Genomic DNA, 15,131 nt, shown 5'->3' on the forward strand with positions numbered 1-15,131 from the left:
TATAAAATTTACATAAAAATAAACATTTTCTGCAAAAAAAATTTTCTTCTAGCTTCAAAAATAAAAATATTACAGCCGTTTGAAATTTTTAAGTAAAAAAGGACCTAAAAACAAAGGTTGTTAAATAAAAGGGTGAAGGAAGCGAATATTGACCTTGACTTACTTAAGGTCGGAAATTCATCATAACACAAGGGACTTGCACAAAAATTTTTAGCCCTCTAGCTCTAATAGAAACTGGGATAATAGGGGGGGGGGCGTTGAACGCCCCTCCCCCTCCGACTGATTAAGGTGCGGCAAGGGGCCCGACTGTTAAGGGTTAATTATTTAAACATTATATTAAATGAATTTTTTAAGCATAGGTTTAGCGGATTCATATTCAAAAGATTATTTACTTGGGTTGGCAGATCTGAAAGGTAAACCTTTAACTATTCTTTTAATAATCAATTGTGAAGATATCATGTGTAAAACACCTATTAGGTGAAAGGTTCAGCTAAGCCTATATCAACTAAATAATAAAGAAAGGTATATGAAATATTTCTCATTGCAGCTTGGTCTAAAACTATGCACTTATCTTTATCAAAAATTGTTTTCTATAATGTCACATAGAATAAAAACTTCAAAATGTTGAACGAAATCAAAAGGCTAGTTTCTTTGCTGCTGCTATGGTGACTTTAGAAAAGCATTTGATATATAATCAGCATAGGTTTTTAGCCAAAAAGAAGTAAAAAATGTTTTTAAGAATTTAATCTAATAAGAGTATTATTGGGGATGTAAATCAAGCTATTGTCCAATGACTTATCACTTAAAATGTTTTTAAAAAAGGATACTTCTTTAAGCTTTTGAGATATTATCCAAAAAATCCTCTAATTAGAAAAACACTCTGGCACAATGTGCAGCTCACAAGAAGGGGGGGGGGGGGGTAATTTGGCTGGAGAGGATTTTTATTGTACAGAAAATAGCTTAAAACCACTGCAGTGTACCAGTTGCTATATTCCATGAGGGATAGAGTCCGATATCTGAAGCTTCAGACAGACAGATTTCGTTCTATTTTGTACAGTTTTACCTACTTTTTTTTTGTTTTAGATCACAATGCAGTAAAGAAAATAAAAGAAATAATAATACATCCAGAATTTGTATTTTCAAAGGTACTTTTAATAAACCCAAGAAAATACTTATTTTGTAATTTTCTTTTTAATGTAGAATGCAAGGAAAAGATGTAATTTTTTTATTGGTTTGAAAATGGACGTATAAATATTTGAATCATTTAATGAAAACCAAGTAGTGGGTTTCGTCGTATTTTCACAGTAGATTTTCTTCTATTTCTAGTCACTGCGGGGGGCTCTAACCCTGCAGGGCAATTAATAATATTTACCTAACAAATAATAATCAAAAGCTACTGTGAAAATACTGTACGCTAATTCGCTTTCGCTCCATGATCCAAATATTACATTGATTAATATAAGCGACTTTTGTTGCAAAATTTATTCCAATAATATTTCCTTTCTGCAATTGTAAATGCAAAAGTTAATCTATTCAAAATTTTCATTATTACAAAATAATAGTTTTTCTCGTATTTATTCGAATCCGGTGGATAGGAACCTGCGGCACCTCGGGGCTAAAAAAACTAGTTTTAATCTCATATTTGTACTTTCTATATCCGCGGAAAGCCGTTTATAATACGATGCGAGAAATAACTATTCTCGTATTCATTCGAATCCGGTGGATAGGAACCGGTTCTCATCCATACAAAAAAACTATGTCTATCATCGTAATATTATATCCAGCTTTCAACGAATATAAAAATGTACAACCCGCGCCTTCGGCACCTCGGGGCTAAAAAAACTGGTTTTTATCTTATAATTGTACATTCTATATCCGCGGAAAGCTGTTTATAATACTATTAACCTCTCAGAGAGAAACTAATGATGTAGCATTGATTGAAATTAAAGAAGAATTTGACTTTTCAAAACCTCTGGACCTGAGCCCAATTTGTCTGTCAGAAAATAAAGTTCAGGTGATTATAAACCAAAATATTATAGAGTTATCCTTTTTAAATGTTATGGTACCCGCGGTTTTTGCGTAAATTGTCGTTGTGGTGGAAATTTGTTCTAATCTCTGCGTCATAACTATAGATGTTAAAAGTTTTACCAACTGCTGTCATGTCAAAGGCGCGACTCAATTGTGAGAGGTCCAAAACTTGCACAATTCATTACCATGCACAGTTAGGACTTCTAGACAAAGAGTTGGTTGTCTTCAATAGTTGAGGGATGTTAGTGCCTTGGGACCAACTTTAGAGTTTTAGAGTTCTAGATTTTTGTTTTCAATCGTACCCAGCGCGGCGGTATAAAGCAGATATAAATATAATGGTTTAATAGACGTAGCTACTGGGCTAATCAGAAATTAAGTTAGCTGTTACTTGGAAATATGGAGGGATAGAATACTTTGGGTGTTGATTGTTTAAATTACGGCGCATTACGGATTTATTATTTAGTTGTAAAATTGTACACAATCAACATACTGAATACTTTTACAATAAAGGATATAGAAATCCCCGTATATGTGACGGGTTATGGACAAATTTTCGAGGGAAGTGTGGATAAAACTGCTTGCAATACAGGTATTTTAATTCATGTAATTGCTAAGGCAGACACAGATTTTAACATTTCTAGCCCCTAAACTGTTATTGTTCTCTTTGTAGTTGTAGGTTCAAGGAAGGTATAAAGCTCCCCCCCCCCCCTATAGAAAAAAATCCTTGAAAAAATGATTTAAAGATCCAGCTCTGTACCATTTTTATATAGAGAGTAGATTTGCTTATAAATTTTATCTCTATTTAGGATTTGGTGGCCCTTCTGAATTTGAACCAGTAAGACAATTTTGAAATTCTTTATATACATTTACATATCTAATAGAAAATAAATTGCTAAGATAAACAAAAACACCATTTTTTCTCTTAAAAAAACTTATTCTCACTGTTTCTCTTTTCAAAACCAAGCATGTTATAATTAGGGTCAACCCGTCTGTCGTAACGGTTAGCTCTTTACATTAATTTAGACATGTTAGAATTATAGTATTGATTTTAAACCTTGCATAATGATTCCTAAAACAGTTGGGTACGATTAAACAAGCCTAGCAACTCTATAATTGTTGCCAGACAGTCCGTATGAACCAATTAAAACTTGCTGATTTTCAACTTTTTTTTGACGACAACATTTTTGTATGATACAATTATCCCATTTATCTGATTTTTGAAATAATGATTCCATGGGGCAACTAGGTACACTATTTTAAGCAAGGCATATCTATAATCAAGTCCCAAAAATTTAAGTATATCCTTAAAAAGAATCCTGTATTGAAACAATTTTGCAGCAAAATACAAGTGTATTCCTTTAGATTAAATAATATCCAGCTTATTAAGTTTTGACACTCTATAAGTGTTCATGTTCGTTTGTTCTACAGTTTGCTCTTAGAGCCTCGTTTTTATGGATGTTGTCATCCTTGTTTTAGTGCCGACAGTTTTATATCTATGAAGATGATGTTTATGATCACTCTGCTGAATGTAATAAAAATGACAGGTAAGTAAGTACATATAAGTGAGGAAGGGAGGGAATTGACATTTATGTGTTTATTGCAAAGTTTTTTGGGGACTTTTATTGAATTTTGATTGGTTGTTTATTTTAATTGAGTGACCAAACGTTTCAACCATTTATTGTAATCTGCTATGTGGTAAATTTGTGTATCTGTGTGTAAGTAGTGTTTTCGGAGCGCATTTATCACTAGAAATGTAAACTAAAAGTACTAGGGTTGGCAATCCGTATCCGAATCCGGGATCCGGAATCCGCCCAATTTTGGAATCCGAATCCGTTTCCGGAATCCGTTTTTTAATAGCGGATTCGGATTCTAAATTGGTAGGCTAAAATTAGCGTCTTGAGTTTTTTCTTTCAACTCCCCTTTTTTGAAGGCAAAGATTATTATCATTATGTATAAAATCTTTTAAAATCTGGTACGATTCTTGGAAGTGAATTATAGAGAACACCAAGAACATTAACTTTCAGGACACATGTAGCACTTAAAACTTTTTAATTTAAACAAAAAGCCTTTTAAAATATTGCTCGAATCCGGAATCCGCGAGAATCCGCCATTTTTTTGGACGGATTCTTGTAAGAATCCGAATCAAAATCCGGTCCAAAAATTTGACGAATTGCCATCCCTAAAAAGTAAAATATTTTTTGGGGGGGGCGGGGGGGGGGGGGGGAGGTAACAAAATTTTTGGAGTGCCTCTGGCTTACTGGGGGCGGGTAAGGTAAAATTTAATATATTATAAAAAATTTAGGTTGGGGTAAACTCCCTTTGGACTCCACGTGGTTATCATCAAGTCGCAATGTCAATAGTATTTTAGTGAATACAACATCTTTCAGTTTAAAAAAGAAATAATAGTTATTTTTCGCATCGTATTATAAACAGCTTTCCGCGGATATAGAATGTACAATTATAAGATTAAAACCAGTTTTTTAGCCCCGAGGTGCCGAAGGCACGGGCTAAAAAAACTGATTTTAATCTTTTGATTGTACATTTTTATATTCGTAGAAAGCTGGATATAATCCGATGCTAGACATAGTTTTTTCGTATGGATGAGAACCGGTTCCTATCCACCGGATTCGAATGAAAACGAGAAAATGTATTAGAAATGTGAAATATTTTAGTCCAGCAACAAGAGATCCAGACTGTCAAGCTCTGCATGTTGCAAAACCTGAAACTATAAATGTAACAATTTTAGGATCATGGAAAGAAAACAAAGTAGTGGATTTCGTCTATTTTCACAGTAGCTTTTTTATAGGTTAGGTTAGGTAAATGACTGCCCAGCATGGTAAGGAAAATGGCCCTGCAGTGGCTAGAAATAGGAGAAAAGCTACTGCGAAAATACGACGAAACCCGCTACTTCGTTTTCTTTCCATGATCCGAATTTTTATTCCACTATGGCTTTGATTCCAATTAATTTCCGCTGGAATAAGACAGGTTCTGGGACAAACTGAAAATCATGTATAGTATCGTATTATAGAGATTTTTCACAAAAGAAATTTTATTTTTCATTTAAGTCTTCATAACTTAACCGATCCATGACTTTTGACTTAAGGAGAAATGTTATGAATATTTAGGTACAAAAAAAACCAACAACATATTTATATTTTTTTTCCAGAACAAGGCAATAGTCCATGTTCGCAAGGACAAAACAGTGCATTGTTATCCACTAAAGGGAATCGACACGCAAGGATGGTGCTCAACATGTAAAGCAGGTGAAGCTTCACAAAGTGTCTCAAAAGATCAGCCGGCCGTGTGATGTCATAAAAATGAGGGATGAGAGGAGAAGTGGGAAAGAAAAGATGAATTTATACCGTACGTATTTCTATGACGTCACACGGCTGATTTTTAAAGACAATTTGTAAAGCTACAAGCAGGTTAGTTAAAAAATGGAATTTTTCGTGAAGAGTAGAATCAGGTTTATAAGGTCGTATTTATTGATATCTAGTTCCAAGGTAAAGAAATCATATTAAAGCCACCAAGACCAAATATCTGTCTAGAATCCGAGGCTTTTGTTCATATTATATGGTTGTGTGACAATTATCTATTAAGTGTTCCTTTACCAAACAATTAGGGTATTGCTCAGTTTGAACTTTCAAGCAATAGTTGTGCAATCAAAGGGTTGGTTGGTCTGCAATTGTTAAAAAAAAGTAGTTAAAAGGTATTTTTAGGTAAAATGTTGTCAGAGGCCTCTAGGGGCACTTGAGGAATGGGGAGTTGAATCCCAAAATGCATTAAATGTTTTTTTTTGGGGAAGATTTTTTTTCTAGGGGTGATTTCTCTTGGTAGGGTGGTGGTACCCTTCCCGAGAATAGTTATAAACATTCCAGTGACCTATAAGAAGCTACCAAGTTAAGGTGAACTCAATCGGTTTAGCATCCTTCAGTACAAACAAACAAACAGTCAGACAGACAGACATCGTTATACTTTGTATTAAAGATAATCCTAATTTTTATTAACAGGCGCTGAGATAGGAGAGGCGGGTTATTGTGAAGATAACGAAGATATCGATCACATTTCAGGTAAGATATTTTTGTAATATGGGAAAAAATATTTAAAAGTTATTTCTCGAATCGAATTATAAACAGCTTTCCGCGGATATAGAATGTACAATTATAAGATCAAAACCAGTTTTTTAGCCTTGAGGTGCCGAAGGCACCGGCTAAAAAAGGTATTTATTTGATTGAAAAAAAACTATAGTGCCTATAAAAAAAGGAGATATGTAATGTATATTTAAAACTTTTGTCGAAAAATCACATTTTTAATAGAAACTATAAAGAGCTTCAGGCGGTGTTGACTCTCCCCCTATACCCCCCCCCCACCCCTCTTACCTCAAGTGCCCATATAGGCCTCTAGGTGCTTAGTAGTTAGTAATGTGCAGTTAGTAACTGAAGAGCATCATTGATTGGGTATCCAGGGCAAGAATTATTCCATCAAATAGATTTAAAAAAAAATTATTTAAAAATCTAATTCTTATATTTTTTAGTCGATCAACTAAGTAAAAGGTAAAATTTGATTTAAAGAATATAATTTTTTAAAGGAATATAGTGTTTTTTAAGTTGAGTAGAAAAAACTTAAAACAAATGCAACAAATAATCACATAGCATCTAAGTCTAACTTTAACAATATTTTATTCATTGATATTATAAACATAAAACAATAGAGGGGGGTATGTCCCCTTTCCCGATGCCCCTGTGCCTACTTTCAATAGGGTCTTTAAAAACCAACCAATAGGGTCGGGAATATTAATACAGCTTAGTTCAGGGAGTAAGGGAGGGGACAATGGATCGAATATTCAATTTTAAAGAGTCTCAGACTTTGGGTACTGGCTTCAAGGGATTGTGCACGAATTCAGCAGGTTCTGACTGACTTTTGGGTACGAGCGCATCAATTCCCCGCTAACTAGCTGAGTTAGTTTTGAATATAGCAGACAGAAAAGATGGCTGGTTTTAACAAATATTTTTTCCCAAGAAAATGTCATTTCATATTGAAACTCTACTGTGATATTTATGTATTGAAAATCTAAGAACCCCTTGAATTTAGGTGGTATTTAAAAATATATGAGAAGGGTTGACGAAGTTCGAAACACGATTTTTTTAGTGATTAATTACAGAATGTTTACTACATTGTATTGGTAATTTAATTTTCAAATGAATTATTTTTTTCTTAGAACTAATTTTGTTCTAAATTATATTACCATGATCCCCTTAAAATTTTGGTAAAATTTTCTGGATAAATCTGGTTTTCATTGCTTTTCAGCGAAAACTCTTAAATTGAATTAATTGCCCATTGTCCCCTGCCTTGCTCCCTGGCTTAGTTGCTATAAAAAACAGAAAGCAAATTGCTTTCAGACGAAAAAGGTCCTCAAATGGGGGATCCATGGAGTTGTCTGGTTATACATCTATTTATTTTATGAACTGACCAAAGTTAAATTTAGACAGGATATTTCCCCCTCTGAGGGGTGGGGATACTGTGATGATAACTGTTTCTCTAATCAAGTTTTTAAAAATGAGCTTCAGGTAAGATTTAACATTTTTACACGGAGAACTATGAAGATTATCGTAAACAGTATCAGATGTTTACGTAGGAGGATTTTATTTCAGTTCGACGATTTTTCTTTCAATGTTTTAGAAAACGTTGAAAAAATTCCTGGGAAAACATTAAAAAAAATCTTTTAAGATTTTAAAATAAAAACCTTGAAAACACAATGTTCATGGGTATCGCTAAAACTTCCTAGTGCGTGTTAGCATTGAAATCTCAAAACATTGAAAACCTAATCTACATGGTAATCAATGAATCTTTTTAGGGCTTGTAAAAATATTAATGTTTCCACAACTAATAAAAAAAACAGTGACTCATTTCTAAAATAGAAAATATCCTTGTTATTATTTTGATTTTAGGAAGCAGCATTAACAACAATTAAAGATGAGGTAAGCCTTATTGGCAAAATAAAAACGTAAATAAAATAAAATCATACACATATTTTGAACATTTATTTTGGATTTTACATTTTAGGAATGTTTGAAGTTAACCGAGGTAATTTTTTATTATTCTAAAAATTTTGTGGGGTTATTTTTTTCTAGGGGAAGTTTCTCTTAGAGGGTGGTGGTAAACTCCATCAAAATAGTTGTAAACCTTCCCAGGACCTATGTGAAGCTAAACTGCAGCTATCATATCGGTTCCGTAGTTAGCAATATCCTTTGGTACACACAGACACAGATCGTGTTACTTGTATATAAGTAACCCTTAAAAATACTTAATACTATTTTATAAAGTAGTAAGTTTTTTTTGTTAGTAGTTTAAAATTTCGATTCCTACTGAACCGATTGAGTTCTCCTTTTAGGAAAGCTTAGCATAGGTCCTAAGATAATTTAGGCTATTTCCCATAATTCCCTCCCCTTCAAATACATAACCACTTGATGCAAGAGGCGTAGCTACTAGTAAATCATAGAGTATTCTATTTAGAAATACATAGATGATCCAGGATTTCTATATAAACGGCCAGATATAGATATAGAAATGTGTGCGGCTAAACGATATTCATGGAATGTCCTCCATTATGATTTAGGTACAAATTTTATTGTTGGTTTCACACAAGGTGCCTAGTCGAGCAGAGAACCCTTTCTCCTTATTTTGAAATAAATGAAAATAAGGAATGGATGTTTGTTTCTTTTTTGTTGTTTTTTCAGGTTAAGTTAGGTCTTAGAACAGGGAGTTTCTGTGCTCGCCTGGCACTTCAAGGGAAAGCAACATATTATTAGTAGAACAGATACAATGTTACCATAAAAAATAATAAAAGATTTTTCACCCTTCCCATAATATTGTAAGGCAAATATAATGTCAAATTTGTCCAGCATACTAAACTATTTCTTTGTTTGTTGTTTGTAAATTAAATTCTTGTAATTTATAGCAATTTGGCATTGAATCTAGCAACAAAATAGAATTGATACTGGCCTACCATTGGCAATTTAGTTAGTGATTTGGCCTATCATTGGTAATTTGTACTGTATGACGTATTTTTTTTTAAAGGCTTTATAAAGAGCTTCACAAATTATGATAAGACCTGACTTCATATTGTTTAGAAAAAGGAGAATATGAACTGATAAAGAATGAAACAGAGTTTAGCTATGGAGGCAGTGATTCTTGTAAAGGTATTGGGACACAAAAAAGAATAATTATTATCTTAAAGATCAGTAAAAATGTAGAGGTCAATAAATAATTCAACTGAATACCATAACACATATAAATCCTAAACATGGCAAAGATATCAGCTTGTTCCAACTACGAAATTCATTCGAAAAAAAAATCACGAAACCTGTACATGACATTCAGCTGTTTTTTTTTTTGGGGGGGGGGGGGGGCAACACTTTTATCTTTTATCTACCCTCCAAATATTATTTTAAATTTATTTCGCTTGTTGACTATACCTCATTCCTGCAAAGGTACAGTATCTTTTAGTTTTAATCTATTATAAAGTAATCATTTCATTATTGACAAATGAACTCTTAATCTGTACAGCTTTTCTTTATGTCTAAATTAAACCGAATGTTTGATATACTCTCGTTATGGATGTTGTCATCCTTATGTATATTTTATTCTCATAAATATTTTTAGGGGATTCTGGAGGTCCACTTTGGATGACTTTTAAGGAACAGGCTTTCTTGATTGGTGTTACCAACAGAGGTACTGGTTGTGCCAGGTAAGATAATCTTTAAGGAACAGGATCTCTTAATTAATGCTACCTACAGGTACACTATATATATGCCAGGTAAAATAATATTTAAGGAATAGGCTTCCTCAATTAATGTTTCAAACAGAGGTACACTATTTATACCAGGAAAAATTATATTTAAGGAACAAACTTTCTTAATTAAAGTCACCAACAGAGGTACTGGATGTGCCAGGTAAAATAATATCTAAGGAACAGGATTTAATAATTATTGTTACAAGCAGAGGTACTGGATGTGTAAGATAAAATAGTATTTAAGGAACAGACTTTCTTAATTAATATTTCCTACAGGTACACTGGTTATGTCAGGTAAAATAATATTTAAGAAATTCTTGATTAATTTGTAATAATAGGTACTTCGTAAAATAATATTTAAGAAACAGGCTTTATTAATTGGTGTTATCAAATTGATGTTTCAGGTTTATTGACTGATATAATTGTTTTAGGAAGAACAATGTTGGTATTTATGCAAGAATCTCGGAACATTGGTAAGGAATATAGAACTAACATTATTTAAAGTTAAAGACGATTGTTTGTTTTTGCTTCTCTGTCAAGATCTCATGAACTACTGAGTCAATTGAGTTCTCCATGTTAGAAAAGCTGTGATAATAAAGCTATTTTATTACCACAGGACATTATTTCTTGATTTTTTAAGGTTATTTTACTGTCCTTCCTTCCCAAAATGTTTGTGGTGGAGCCGAAAGTTTTGTAAATTGTAATTAAGAAGGAGTGTTTGATTTATAGAAAAGCTTTTAAGCTAGTTTCTTGAGGCCAATTACATATGAATGATGAATAATCGCAAACATGAAAAACGTAAAACTACCATTTTTAGAAATTTTAGTTATATTGAACCTCCTTGAATTTCAATATTTTTAAATTTTAAATTTCCTCAGGGATTGGATTCATAAAGTTGCAAAATCAGGATCATGTTCAAATGCACTTGGAACTGATTATGCAGATAATGGTATGTTCTATTTGTCATTATGTAATAGTAACAGGATGTCTGTGAGTTTGTCTGTTTGTACCAAAGGATCTCGTTAACCGCTGAACCAATATGATTTTCCTTTACAATGTAGCTTCTCATAGGTCTTGGGAAGGTTTATAACTATTTTGGGGGAGGGTACCACCAACCTTCCAAGAGAAATCGCCACTAGAGAAAAATGTCCCCCCCCCCCTACAACGTAAATTATTTTTCCCTTTCATTTTACAAGTTTTGGAAATTACGCCTCAAGGAGCCTCTAAAGGCCTAGCCGCTAGTTAAGAATAATGTAAAAGTTCTTTGACCACCAAATAAATCTTAAACTTTGTTCTATAAACTACCTCTTTATTTAGTTTTATGTAACTAGATATAATTTTTAATAAAACTTCTTTTTGCAAAATTCTCTAGTATAGTTGAATCCATCATGCAATCATTTTTTCCTTACAATTGAAAGGAAAATATTTTTAAATAATTATTTCAATATGTGTAACTAGAAGAAGAACCTGATCAAATGGAAACTAAAAATAGAAATGAAAATGCACCACATGGCCAGGACTATCAAGATGAAGAAATAAATCAACCTGATGATAATGATTTAGTTCAGGTAACTGCAGAATTTTTTCAAGGATCAATTTATAAATAAAAAAATTACAGTTGAATGTGGTGAAATCAGGGATCTAAAGGGATAAGTCTATGGTCGATAAATTAATGTAAATAACCAATGAAGATACACAAAATTGCCCTTTTTATAGATTACGATTAATGGTTGCAACGTTTGGACACTTAGCTTAAGAAACCAAAGTATTTATGCCAACGAAACAGCCCAATGTCCCCCTCCTTCCTGAGTAAAATGATACTTTTTAGTGTCCATGCAATTAACCATAAATTGCTCATAATTTAATCAGATATGTGAAATTAGTAAGAAAGGGAGGGTTGCTGAAGCCTAACTACAATTTTTATTATAATATAACATAATTAAATAATTTTAAAATCATTTCAGCCCTCAACGAGGCAGCCCTCAGAGATACAACAATTTTAGAAAGAAATAAAAGGTTATTGAAAGTATATCATAAAATATACTGTTAGTTTAACTGATTAATCCATATGTATCTATCTACAATCGATATATCATTACTTGGATGTTGCAGCAGCTTTTTATGTAATATGATGTTAAAGTGATGCTTATAGCTTGCTAAAATAATTATACCCCCCTTTACTCCATCCTTTCTCTTCCTACTGAATAAACGAAATGATCAATAAATGAGGTCCATATTTGCAAGTTAAGCTTTCCCCTGTCAATATATTTACGTATCCATTCTATCTTCACACTAAATATCTTTTTAAAGAAAGTTGTTGTTTTTTAGGAAGAAAAAGCTTTCAGAGTTTGATTAGAAAACTGCAAAAGAAAAGAAAGAATAAAAATAACTCTAAGAGAAGGAATTCTAAAATACCAAAAGCTTTAAGAAACCACTTCTTTTTGTGAAAATCTTTATTAGTATATTAATCTTGTTTGGTAAATGTCAATAAATTTACAAAATGAAAGTTTATCTATCTCCAAAAAGGTTTAATTAAATTCTTAAACTTTTATGTTTTCAAGTAAAATCTTAGTAGGCATAAATACCTAACCTTTAAGTAACATTGAACTAGTTGTATAAAATGATAAATTTGACAAACAATTAAATCTTTGCTAAATTATTTATTATTCAAAATATACATTAGAGAAGATAATCAATTAATCATAAGAGAATTTAATCAATTTAATTATTTTTAAAATTAAAAATCCACAAAATAAAACATTTTTGTGATTAAGGGCAGAGGGTAAGAGCATCACAGACATCCCTGGGAGCCAGGTATTGGTTGACCAGAAGCTCAATGATATCATCAGTGTATTCCTAAAAATTGTTATACTGTTAGTTAATATAAAAAATTAAAAATAAACAGGGAAGAAGGGAGGGGACATGGGATCGTAAATTACACTGGTACCCAAAGTTCTATAACCATTTTTTCTTATTCAGATTAAAAACTTTGGGAATAGTCCCTTTCGTGGCAAACCTCCTTAATGGGCGATTCTTCGTATTTTTAAAATGGCTTTTCATAGGTTAGGTTAGGTTATACTGGGTTAGGTGATTGCCCCACAAGGTTAGGCAAGGTTAGGCAAGGTTAGGCATGTATAATGTATACCAATTTAAACGTCAAATGTCTTTTCCCATAAGATTCCTGATAAAAGGCTATAATATTTTTAACAATTCAACAGTCAAGCAGAGTATAATTTATTTTAGCTGCGAGGTAGAAAATCACTTAAATTTTCAAAAGTGACTAAAAACGATGGGTCTCATTTTCCTAAGACCAGCCAGTGTCTGAGAATTGTAGGAAAAAAGGGTCATGCTGTTACAGAAGGTAAACAATTTTCTTACAAAAGACAGAAAATTAACATTAGAAATGGTGGTTGCTGCTGAATATTAATATCAAAATAAAATCTAGAGGTTAGCTAAAGTAGAAAAACATTTGTTGGAACCTTGCAACTAAGACTGACTTCAAGAAGAGATTATTATGAAACTAAGCTTTACAAAACATGATAAATAATTACCAGAATCATGGTGTGACATTCTTGCTGAAGGAGGTCTGGTAAGAAACTGCAAATCTGGTCCAAGAAAACAGCCACCTAAAACATTATTTCAGATCAATTTCAAGAGATTTTCACATTTATTCTTTTAGTAAATTAACTCAAACATCAACTTATATTTGGGTAGGACATTACACGAGAAGATACCAATAATACTTATAATACCAATCATATGATATCAAAATAAGTTGAAAGGTAAGTTACAGGATAAAAAAAGCACATTAATAATCAAAACATTATATTATTATTTCATAAGTAATCTTTAAATGGTAAAAAATTGGCGAAATTCTTCTAAAAGTGAAGTAACCCGATACTGGAAAAAATTGTTGGATATTAAAACAAATCCTATATGTGAAAATCTGCCTTAGATTTTGGCAAAAAACAGATGTATGTAGAAAAGTTTAATCATTAGTATCCAAAGTGAAATACCTCTTGTTCATTAGTAGGATCAGTGATTGTAGCGTCTAGGACTTCCATAACAGTCATACACAGAGCACAGCTAATATCATTCTTGGGTGAAACTTCTACAAAAAGAAACGCTGTCAAATATTAGATTCATTAAACATTTACTGAGAATAAAAGGTATTTTTATGATGAATTTGTTATTTTGAAATATACCAACATTATTATAAGACATTGACGACATTTATAGATTCAAATATTACCGATTATAAATAAGCATAATATATTAATAACTTTGAGTAATTATTCTGGAATGACTTGCAAATACGCTTATACTATTTGCTGTTTTAAGAATACAGCTTCCACGCACTCGACTATCCTAAATTTTTCAATAAAAACACTTGAAGCAGAAAACTCATGTAATTTAAACATAATCTATCCAAGAAGTCAGAATTGAGAAAAATTTCTATTGTGGTTCTTTTTATGTATTTTGCTTACCGATTTCTAAAAGCAAAGCTTTTCTACAATTAGGGTCAGTCCGAACGTCTATTTAAAGCATGCTCATTTCTACCTTTTTTACAACAACTTTGTTGTATGATACAATTATTCGTAAATCTGATTTAAGTATAATATGCAATTTAACCAAAGCATCTCTATAATCATATGCTAAAATTGAAAGCATGTCCTTCTACGGTCTCCTGTATTGCAATACATATATTTACAATTTTGTTTAGACTTACAAATTAATGTTCTGCTTATTAAGTTCTGACTGTCTACAAGATTTATGTTAATTTGTTCTTCGTTCTGATTTCAGAGCTTCTCTTATATGGAATATGGATTTTGTCATCCTTGTTAATGCAATGCATAATATGCACAATATTGCGAATATAAATTATTTTCCAAAGGAAAAAACTACCTGCATTGGCAGAAAAGCCAGCAGTTGCCAAAGGCACAAGACACAAAAGCAAAGCAATCTTCATTTTCAGAATTTCCAAATAAAACTGATTTTAACCAAGGATAATGTTTCCTTTTAAATAAACAATAATTAAGTTCAACTGATGTCATTTGCTATTGTAGCATCCTGTTATCTTTTTTTTTGTAGTTTTGCTACTCTATATATAAAGTTGTCCTATGTGATTTTCATGTTTTCTTTGGCTTGAATAAATATGAAACAAAGTATATCAGCAGTTTTTTTTTATATTATTTACACGAATCTGCAACCATTAATTCTTAAAATCATTGTCTCAGATTGTCAAAATACTGATGGTTCCAAATTGTTTAAATCTAAGATTAATTAATGAAAATATTTCCAGCATGGCTTC

At 32.0% G+C, this 15,131-nt stretch overlaps 2 protein-coding genes across 2 annotated transcripts in view; one reads left to right on the top strand and one right to left on the bottom strand.

The window, feature by feature from the left end:
• The window catches only part of LOC145328928 (uncharacterized), a 26,170-nt gene extending 13,658 nt beyond the window's left edge, over nucleotides 1–12,512 (top strand). Inside the window, exons 7-27 of the mRNA XM_080172883.1 lie at nucleotides 360–413; nucleotides 1,084–1,145; nucleotides 1,913–2,014; nucleotides 2,539–2,617; nucleotides 2,835–2,863; nucleotides 3,505–3,572; nucleotides 4,701–4,761; nucleotides 5,195–5,291; nucleotides 6,039–6,098; nucleotides 6,563–6,581; nucleotides 7,514–7,595; nucleotides 7,977–8,006; nucleotides 8,092–8,112; nucleotides 8,542–8,644; nucleotides 9,159–9,227; nucleotides 9,691–9,775; nucleotides 10,252–10,293; nucleotides 10,699–10,769; nucleotides 11,279–11,388; nucleotides 11,785–11,836; nucleotides 12,149–12,512. Of these exons, the coding sequence (XP_080029009.1) occupies nucleotides 360–413; nucleotides 1,084–1,145; nucleotides 1,913–2,014; nucleotides 2,539–2,617; nucleotides 2,835–2,863; nucleotides 3,505–3,572; nucleotides 4,701–4,761; nucleotides 5,195–5,291; nucleotides 6,039–6,098; nucleotides 6,563–6,581; nucleotides 7,514–7,595; nucleotides 7,977–8,006; nucleotides 8,092–8,112; nucleotides 8,542–8,644; nucleotides 9,159–9,227; nucleotides 9,691–9,775; nucleotides 10,252–10,293; nucleotides 10,699–10,769; nucleotides 11,279–11,388; nucleotides 11,785–11,823 (1,283 nt within the window). The 3' untranslated portion in view covers nucleotides 11,824–11,836; nucleotides 12,149–12,512. The remainder of the gene's footprint in view (nucleotides 1–359; nucleotides 414–1,083; nucleotides 1,146–1,912; nucleotides 2,015–2,538; nucleotides 2,618–2,834; nucleotides 2,864–3,504; nucleotides 3,573–4,700; nucleotides 4,762–5,194; nucleotides 5,292–6,038; nucleotides 6,099–6,562; nucleotides 6,582–7,513; nucleotides 7,596–7,976; nucleotides 8,007–8,091; nucleotides 8,113–8,541; nucleotides 8,645–9,158; nucleotides 9,228–9,690; nucleotides 9,776–10,251; nucleotides 10,294–10,698; nucleotides 10,770–11,278; nucleotides 11,389–11,784; nucleotides 11,837–12,148) is intronic.
• LOC145328931 (saposin-C-like) lies at nucleotides 12,466–14,890 on the bottom strand. Its single transcript, XM_080172886.1, has 4 exons — nucleotides 14,726–14,890; nucleotides 13,837–13,931; nucleotides 13,372–13,446; nucleotides 12,466–12,676 (listed from the first exon to the last, which is right to left on the bottom strand). Exons 1-4 carry the CDS (start codon nucleotides 14,787–14,789, stop codon nucleotides 12,590–12,592), a joined length of 321 nt encoding a protein of 106 aa, XP_080029012.1. The 5' UTR covers nucleotides 14,790–14,890; the 3' UTR covers nucleotides 12,466–12,589.
• Nucleotides 14,891–15,131: the final 241 nt, after the last annotated feature.

Source organism: Acartia tonsa, chromosome 9 (assembly GCF_053477335.1).
Source record: "Acartia tonsa isolate MP-2025a chromosome 9, ASM5347733v1, whole genome shotgun sequence".
NCBI classification, from domain to species: domain Eukaryota; kingdom Metazoa; phylum Arthropoda; class Copepoda; order Calanoida; family Acartiidae; genus Acartia; species Acartia tonsa.

What these genes read in the sequence shown, in the direction of transcription:
- LOC145328931 (XM_080172886.1), bottom strand. Translation starts at nt 14,789, where the DNA reads ATGAAGATTGCTTTGCTTTTGTGTCTTGTGCCTTTGGCAACTGCTGGC. An exon ending in TGGCTTTTCTGCCAATGCAG is followed by an intron (nt 13,932 to 14,725) that starts GTAGTTTTTTCC and finishes TTCTTTTTGTAG; the next exon opens with AAGTTTCACCCAAGAATGAT. An exon ending in ATCCTACTAATGAACAAGAG is followed by an intron (nt 13,447 to 13,836) that starts GTATTTCACTTT and finishes ATAATGTTTTAG; the next exon opens with GTGGCTGTTTTCTTGGACCA.